This window comes from Mus caroli, chromosome 5 (assembly GCF_900094665.2).
Source record: "Mus caroli chromosome 5, CAROLI_EIJ_v1.1, whole genome shotgun sequence".
Classification (NCBI taxonomy): Eukaryota; Metazoa; Chordata; class Mammalia; order Rodentia; family Muridae; genus Mus; species Mus caroli.
The window spans coordinates 99,746,494-99,756,176 of NC_034574.1; the positions used below are offsets into that span (position 1 = coordinate 99,746,494).

At 39.5% G+C, this 9,683-nt stretch overlaps 1 protein-coding gene across 1 annotated transcript in view; it reads right to left on the bottom strand.

The window, feature by feature from the left end:
- Hfm1 (helicase for meiosis 1) overlaps positions 1–9,683 on the bottom strand; it is an 88,673-nt gene that overhangs the window by 7,128 nt on the left and 71,862 nt on the right. The window contains 3 exon segments of the mRNA XM_021163373.2: positions 598–837; positions 6,088–6,191; positions 7,714–7,793. Of these exon segments, the coding sequence (XP_021019032.1) occupies positions 598–837; positions 6,088–6,191; positions 7,714–7,793 (424 nt within the window).

The window sequence follows — 9,683 nt, forward strand, 5'->3', positions numbered from 1 at the left end:
CCAATGGGCCTCTCTTTCCAGTGATGGCCGACTAGGCCATCTTTTGATATATATGCAGCTAGAAACACGAGCTCCGGGGTACTGGTTAGTTCATATTGTTGTTCCACCTATAGGGTTGCAGTTCCCTTTAGCTCCTTGGGTACTTTCTCTAGCTCCTCCATTGTGGGCCCTGTGATCCATCACATAGCTGACTGTGAGCATCCACTTCTGTGTTTGCTAGGCCCCGGCATAGTCTCAAAATAATTTTTAAAAATTAAAAAGAGAGGGGAAATAGGGTAAGAAAGAAAAACTCACCTTGCTTCTCATGCCACCAATAGGAAGCAATCTTGGCCTTTGCCCTCAGAGGGAAAACGCTCTTTGTGGAAAAGACATTTCTCTTTTTAGGTTTGTGAAAAATTAGAATGTTACTCCAACAAACATAAACAAAAAGGCACAAGAGAGAGACAGAGAGACAGAGAGAGAGACAGACAGGGGGGCAGAGAGACAGAGATAGAGAGACAGAGAGAGAGACAGAGAGAGTGAGTCTGTCTCAGGGACCAAAATAAAACTACTCAAACCCTTTCTAATGAAATTTCTTTATGAAGACACACAGTTTACCTGATGCAGCCATCTTCTCAGCATCAGCTGAAAGGCTCATAACTTCTATTAAGCTCTCATCATCAAAGTCATCCCAGACTTCATTTCCTAGCTCTAAGTTCACACCCGGAACTTCTGAGGACTTGCTTTTGTCTTCATCTGCAACTCTGTGGTTTCCAGGTATATTAGCACGTCGGCTGAACATCACCGTTTGAGGGATCTTTTCACTTGAAGTTGTACAATAGTCCCATCCAGGAAAATCTGTTATGTGTGTAGAAGAGTGTAGGCACTTGTTGAAGCACAAAAACACACATCATTTTAAACTGATGTATGAGACATCCTTCAGCTGCTGTGCAGAGCTGAGCAGCAACTTTCAGAAGCACATGCCAAGTACTGGGTACATTGCTCAGACAATTCTATTTACTGGATTACAGGTACTGAGAGGTTCACAAAATTTAATTTTAGGTAGATTAATTGTATTATCATTCTCACTGAGTCTCTGTGGGTGCTATGTGCATGGGGGTGCACATGCTCCAGTGCATTGGTGGAGGGCAGAGTACAACCCTGTGGAGCCGATTTTCCCCTTCTACTTTATGTAGACCCTGAGGATTGAACTCAGTTCTCTAGACTTGCCACCACAAGCTCATTTACCCACTGACCCATCTTACCAGCCCCATAATTTTAATGGATTTTAATGCCTACTGTAAATTACTTTGTAGCAGCCCATTCCAAGTATTTTCCTATACTGAAAAATGACGAGAACACAGATAGTAGCGACATATAGCATATCATATACTATACAACATATAGTATACCATATACTATATAACATATACTATACAACACATAGTATATCAGGAAGTTTAATTTTTCAGCACTATCATCTTTGTTTTTAACATAATTTATTTGACTGGAATTTATTTTAAATGATCATAAAGCGCTTAGTATAAAATCTACTAGCAGTTTAACAGTGTTTGAAAGATTTCTGAAAATTTAACAAGAATTTCTCATAAGACAGTGTAAGCCTGAAGCAGTATTCCTCTGAGGCCTTCTCACTCAAATGTGCCTCCCTCTTCATCTGTCAGCTGAGGCTCCAGCTACAGCTCCCATCTATACTTCAGTGTGTTGTCATACACAGTAGGACAGACACTAAAAACAGAAGTGGTATGAGAGTCCATGGAAATACAGCGAGAAGAACAGTTAGAGTAGAAAAGACCTCTTTAATATTCAAACCATCTAAGAAGAGTTGTAGCTCTCTCAGCTTGATAGAGCCGTGGCTGTGGAGCAGGAGAGATATTCTATGAAAAACAGCAGTCTGAGAGGCCAGAGCAGGCAGGAGCTAGGAGTCCTCAGGATTTCTGGAGCACACAGAGAGAGAAAGAAGGACTCACTGGCAGGCGTGGGTCAGACCACACCAAAGTAATTGTCACCTTAAGATCTTTCTGTCTTATCAGCAAAGACAACCACTGAAGATGCTCTTGCACAAAGGCTGCATGATCAGATGCTGTTTGATTACTTGGAATATTTATGGATTGGAGAATAATAGACTGAAGCAGGTAACATGTGAGAGTTATTGAAACAATGCCTGAGATGAGTGTTAAAGCCTGAGTGTCAGTGAGAACAGCAGAGGAGAGAGCAAATATGAGTGTACAGTATGACAGACACAGGGTTTGTGCTGAGTTCAGTGTAGAGAGAGATTTAGAAGCCTCCTTTCTCTCCCATTAGCAGCTCAAAAGTCACACACTGACCTAAGGGAAGAGAGAAGAAACAGAATGCTGCACAAATGACCAAAGCTTAGACGTGGGCACTGCTAACACTGAGGCAGCTCTACCCAGGAGGGTGGATACAGGAATGGATTTGTACTTAGGAAAAGACAGACTTACAAATTATCAGGAGTTAGCTGGTGATTTAAGATGTGGCTTAGGAGGTATTGTGTAGAAGTCTGCAGTAAAAAGACTAGGGAGAGAAAGAGAGGAAGTGGGAGCTAGGAACAGGGAGCTGAGGAGGAGCAGGGGGAGCAGGGAGATGGAGACAGAGGGGGATGGATCTGTATGAGACACCAGCAAGAAGATGAGCCCAACAAGTCTGAGATGTGAGCAACTGACTGAACCAGAGAGGCTTTCTGCAGGCCAGAATAGAAGTGTCAAGTCCTTCAGAGCTCTCACTGAATGGAGCACTTAAGTCACTCCAGGGCACAAGAAGAGCAGTCTCAAAGTAATGATGAAGAACCTCAATTTTAGTGAGAGAATAGTGACCAAGATGGAAATAAGCAAATGTAAATTGTTCTCTCAATACTTTTCAGTGTGTCAAGAAAGCAAGATACAGATGCAGAGACCACAGGACTCTGATTAACTATCATCATCACCATCTTCATCATCTTTCTGGCATGCTGAACTTTCTATCAGTAGAAGAATCTTTCTTTTCCTTTGGGGAAAAACATACCTTTGTCATCCTAGGTGATCCTCCTGAGGTCATTGTTCATGGTACCCTGCTTCCCCTGGAGCTACAGGGACAGAATGTCTATTCCCCAGCTATTGAGATTTATCCAAGTGACTACATTACTCAAAGTAGACTAACTAGAATGAATTCAAGTCTGTACAACTACAAGAGAAAACTATCTTTTTCTACTGAGGTTGTTAAACTGGAAAGATTACAAATTGGGAGGGCTTACCATGTAAGTAAGCCTATTTAACAAGTGAAGCAATTCACAAGAAACATAGCTAAAAGATTCAGAGAAACCCAGAGGTCTGATGAGATCATTTGAGTGCCTGGATTTAACCAAGATTAAAGCCAGAGGCCTACTTGGACTTCCAGTGTATATGCAGATAACCACTTACCTCTTGTGTGACAGTCTACAGTCTTGTGTGACACAAAGTCCCTTTGTGTTGAATGTCAAGTCACTTATCACACAGGTCATTAGTGAGATAGGAGCTAGCTGTGGCTGAAGAAGGCAATGCTTACGCATATTTACACACTCAGAGGAAATAGCAGAGAGCAGACAGCGCACATGGGTGGCAGATGCACCACGAGCAAGGGGGAAGGAAGTGTGGACGACAGCTCCAAGCAAGGCAGGGTATGTGGAATAACATTTTCTCAAAAAATAAACCAGAACTGAAAAAGTAGAAATGAAAATATTGGATAGAGAAGAGAAATAACTGGCCTTTTAAATCCCCAGGGAAGGCACAATTATACGGAATTCAGGTTAAGCCTTAATGGAAGAAAAAAATAATTCTTTTTGAGACTAATAGAGGGTTAATGATAGAAGCGAAATCAGAAAACTATGTAAGTCGGGTGAGGTGGGATGAGATGGTGGAGATCTGACAGAGTTCATACACTGTAAGTTCAACACTCAATTTTCTACTGATAACTAAAAGTCAATTTCATTTTCTAGAAATGGCTTGGACTGGGAGTCAGGAGATATGGAATCTATTTCTGGCCCTGCCATTAATTAGGTGTGTGATTTTGGGCGAGTCATTTAATCTCTTGGAATCTTGGCTTTCTTTACTGTAAAATGAGAAACTGCACAAAGGTCCCTTCCAAATTAAATTTATGATTCAAAATGCTTTCTCATATAATTTCTAATACTTTTTTCTTCTTTTTCTCTTTGTGAAACTGGAATACAGATAATAAAATTACCATGTTTTTCTTAAAACAGTCTCAAAATTTAACATATGTTTTGACAATGAAGTCTAACGTGTGAAAATTATAGTAAACACATTAATTGCTACCATTAATAACACTAGATATTACTTTATGAATTTTACAAGCATTATCTCATTTAATCCTAAAATGTCTAAAATGATCGGGTAGGAGAATTGAGATGAAGTAGGTAAGTATACTCTGAGGGACTATGGTGAATGGCAGATTAGAAGACAGGCCCAGGAAGACTGTTTCTAGATCCTGTCAGCTTCACTGTCTTACACATGGCTCCTTCCTTAAAGTGAAAGAAGAGGGAGAGAGACAGAGTGTCCACTGTAGAGCAAGAGCACAGATGGTGCTGGGGTCGGGTGTCTAGATGAGACTTTTGTGTCATACTCTAATCAGGGTTCAGGATAAGTGGAAAGGAAGTAAAGTGAGAGACTATGACATGCAGGGAAGCTGTGTGTAGGAAGAACAGAGAATAGTGTGGCAGTATAGGGAAGAAACAAGTCGGAGGGCTGTGGGTTGAAAAAAGGCTAAAATAAAAAGGTTGAGAGTGTGAGCTTCCTGTTTTGTCATGATTACTTGGATAGGTTCTCTAATCATCCCAGTGAGGTTGTGAAACTTCTGATCCCACACTGGAGCCAATGGAGGCCACGAGAGGTAGCAGATGCTCTTGTCCATATTATCTATCTAGTTATCTGTTTGTTTATTAATTTTGACATGTTGGGATCAAATCCAGGATGTTGCTATGCAAGCACTGTACCACTGGGCTGCATATGCAACGACCTAGGATCTTAAACTGTGATAAAGGAGATATAAAGCTTTAAAAATGACAAAGCCAATGCTGGGGGTGAAGATGTTCTCAGGAAGCTCCAAAGCTCACGGTTCCATTTACATTACATACAGCTACCTGAATAATGGCTTACGGGCCAGGGCTACTTTTCATCACCTCAAAACATCATGCTTTTAACACATGAACCAGGGAACTAACACTAGTAACAAGAAAACCCAAAATAATTGTGCTAAAGAATTTGTATGTACTGCTGCATTTTGTTTTGTTTTGTTTTTGTTTTTTCGAGACAGGGTTTCTCTGTGTAGCCTTGGCTGTCCTGGAACTCACTCTGTAGACCAGGCTGGCCTCGAACTCAGAAATCCGCCTGCCTCTGTTGGGATTAAAGGCGTGCACCACCACCGCACTTTTAATGACAGGCACAGATAAAAAGAAAATCTAGACTACAAAATTCCTGTGCCTCACAAAATTACTATTGTGAATGTGTGTGTGTGCACGCGTGCGTGCGTGTGTGCATGCACGTGCATCCTTGCATGTGTGTCACATTCCACAGTGTGTATGTGGAGGTCAAAGGCCAACATGCAGGAGTGAAGTCTGTCTTCCTACCATGTAGATTCTGGAGATAGGTCATTAGGCTTTGCCCACTAAGCCATTTTACTGGCCCCAGTACTTTCATTTTAAAGATTAGGCTGAGACCCAAGGAGGTTAAACAATTTCCACAAGGTCACACAAATATTTTATCAAATTGTAATAATTTCAAATCCATAAAATTATTTAAATTTCTGAAAGTATTCATCATTTTAATACTTCATTAACACAAGAATTTCTAATTTTTTGAGTTCTTTCTCACACTATCTTTAGTCAACACTTTGTATGGAAGATACTTAAAAACAATCTTTGTTATATAGCAAGACAATTTGAAATAACCTAAAAAATTTTGAAATTGGTTCAATAATCCAAGAAAAAACTATTGTTAGTTAATATTCATAATCCTTTTGGATGTTGAGTTTTCAGTTAAACAACTTATTTTCCTTAGCAGTATTAAACTCCCTCACAATTCAATACCAACAGCAGCTTACCTTTGTCATGATATTCATATGGTCCCTGTTGAACTTTTCCATAGATTTCATGCTGATTCCTCTGTTCTAATATTGACAACTCAGGGGTATTTAAATATTCTGACCTTTATGAAGATGAGCAAAATGATAAAAAGAAAGTATAATGACTTTGGCCTTGGAAACTACTTATTCATATAAATAAAAAAGCATGGTTTATTCACTTCCCAGTTCTGTGATGAATTGTAATTAGCTTGGGAAGAAAAGAAAGAGGCCAATACTTAGCCATCTTTACATGCCCCAATGATGAGTCATCTTTACATGCCCCATTGCTGAGTCATCTTTACATGCCCCATTGCTGAGTCATCTTTACATGCCCCATTGCTGAGTCATCTTTACATGCCCCAGTGCTGGATCATCTTTACATGTCCCAATGCTGAGTCATCTTTATATGCCCCAGTGGATACATGCCATCATCATAGTCTTCAGAAATCTGATAAAGCTACTGTCAGTTTGATAGCAGAAGTAATGATTTCTGAAGTAGTACTTGGATCTAGACTTCTGACTGATCATCTCTATGATGGTCGGCAAATAAATAGAATGTCATCCTAGCAGTTACAATTCTCCTATCTGACCCCTCCCTGAGAGACGTTGACTCAGGGAGTCACTTTCTTCAATGAAGCAGGCACTGGTAATTTGCCTGTGCTCCAGTAAATAGCTCCTGCCCATGCTCATGCAAAGGATCCTAATTAAAGCAGTAGATCACACAGAGACGTAGGGGAGGGCACAAGGAGAAGAGTGTTCAGTGGGAGAAGATGCATGGGTGAGAGGGGATAGGAAGTGAAGGTACTGAAATTCATTCTATGCAAGGGTTAAACTGTCAAGAACAAAAGATACGCTTAAAATGCAGGAAAGAATATCCTAAGCTGAATAGGAAATTATATATACAAATTCTCTTCCTTATATCATGATATAAGAAAAGAACAATGAATTATCTATCATCTGAGGTCTTCTAATTATTAACTAGAAATATGAAGTCTAGGTTTTTATTAATAAAATTAAATAAACATCATGCATTGAGGTATACAGTTATACTCTCAGCACCTGAGAAGTTAAGGCAATAGGATGATGAGTGTGAGACAAGTCTAGACTATATAATTAACTGAAGGCCAGCCTGGGCTACATACCAAGATACTGTTTCACAGCATCAACCAGTTAATAAACAATATAAAATAGCATGTGATGACATTATTTTATGAGCCAGGTTGTTATGAAAGTTAAAAGATATATTGCACAAGCAAAATTTCAAATTATAAAGTATTTTTCAAGTCTAAGGTATTATTAATATGGAATTAGCACCTGCAGGGAAAGATTAGACTGGGTATACCAACATGGGCTTCCTTGTAAAGCACCTCCTGTCTCTTAGAAAGCTGAGAACCAGGGGATGACATTAGGGATGGATGGTTTCCTAGGAAAGAGATTCAAGAAATGGTAACAGCTCTTACGATAGTGTTGCTGTATTATGAAACTAAATGATTACAGTGATTTTCACCGAGTAGGGAGTGACTAACTCCTCTTGAATAGGTGGCTGTCTGGAGGAGCAGCATTTAACTGACTACTTTACCTTAGATAGTAACATTGTATTTGTACCTTGATATACTGGAAAGGGAAGGCCTTGGAGTAAAACTAAACTCTTTAAGGTCCACATTTTGAGATTTGTTCATCTGTATCTGTGAATTAAAAACAAAAAATGCTATTACAGTTTCAACTATCACTTTCACAAATAAACCAAATAGTAAATGAATTAGGAGAGTCTTGGACTAGTTCTCAACTCAAATATTCTTCTCAGCCCCTTCTTAAAAATAGATAGTTTTCATTTGTTTAAACTTATTCCCTCTCTTCTCACTCTATATATGATATATGATATACTGTCAGAAAGATCTTTTGACTTCCATGCCTTAAATTACCACATTTCTACAGATGACTCTCAAATTTATATTTCTATTTTTGTTCCCTTTCTCTTCTGATTTCTAGGCATAGCCAACTGCCTCTAAGGACATCTTTATGTGGATATCTTGTTTTTTTGCGATATGGTATTTGAAAATTGAACTCAGAATTCAAATGAGAATGCCCCCATGGCTCATGTATTTCAATACTTCATCCCCAGCTGGTGGCATTGTTTGGGAAGGTTTACAAGGTGTGGCTTTTCTGGAGGAAGTATGTCACTGGAGGTAGGCTTTGAGACTTTAAAGAATCTTGCCATTTCATGTTGTGCTCTCTGCTTCATATGTGCAGTTCGAGGTGTGGGCCCTTAGCTTCTGGTCCTGCTGCCACGCCTCCCCCTCCCCCCCATGTTAAACTCACCCTCTGGAACCAAAAATCCAAATACCCTCTTCTGTAGGTTGCCTTAGCCATGGAATTTTTATGACATCAATAGAAAAGTAACTGGTACACAAACTTTAGGCAAGCACTAAACCACTGAGCACTTTACTACTTCCAGCCCTAAATCCAGTATTTCCTAAAGTGAATCTATTCTGTCTTCCCTAACTTGATTTCCCTTCACTCTCTCTGCTCTAGAGAGGCCCAGCTTTTCTCCCAGTTGATCAAGCCAGAAAGATGGGCATTGACTTTAGCTGCTTCTTTCACCTTGCCCTCACAACCAATGAAGTACCTCTGAAAAAATGTTTTAAGCCCAGTCACTTCTCCACTGCCTACCCAACAACCTAGATTACCATCATTTGCTTCAATTCCGGCAAAACAACCTAATGAGTTTCCATGTGTCTTAGTTAGGGTTTTACTGCTGTACAGATACCATGACCAAGGCAACTCTTATAAGGACAACATTTAATTGGGGCTGGGTTACAGGTTCAGAGGGTCAGTCCATTATCATCAAGGTGAGAACATGGCAGCATCCGGGCAGGCATGGTGCAGGAGGAGCTGAGAGCTCTATATCTTCATCTGAAGGCTGCTAACAGAATACTGACTTCCAGGCAGCTAGGATGAGGGTCTTAAAGCCCACACCCACTCCAACAAGACCACACCTTCTAATAGTGTCACTCCCTGGCCCAAGCATATAAATCACATCATGTTCCTACTTTTAAAAATCTTTTAACTCCTCCTCTTCATTGCAGCTAGAATGATCCAGCACTGAGCATGTCATTGATTAAAGCACCTTAATATTTCTAAATATTTTGAGTGTGAAATATAAATCTCTAAAATAACAAAATTGTTTGCATGTTGTTCCTATTTTCCTTATCGGCCTCACTGCTCACTACTTTTCCAGATATACTGCTACTTCAGCTACTTGGAACATCTCTCCACTACCACCAAATACTCCAGACCTTTAAAATTTAGTCTACTTATACTCATCACTATTTTTGTTAGCATTCTCTGTACCTGGATTATCCTTTCTGTCTCAGTCACTTCTTTTAGGATCACTTCCTGGTTCATCAAATATGTACACTTTTGATCTAAAATCAAGTACTTACACGTCTGTCATAGAATCACTTGCTTATTTGTGTTCTTTTTTTTTTCTTTTTTTTTCCTTTTTTTTAAAAAATTTTTTTATTAGGTATTTTCCTCAATTACATTTCCAATGCTATCCAAAAAGTCCCCAATAC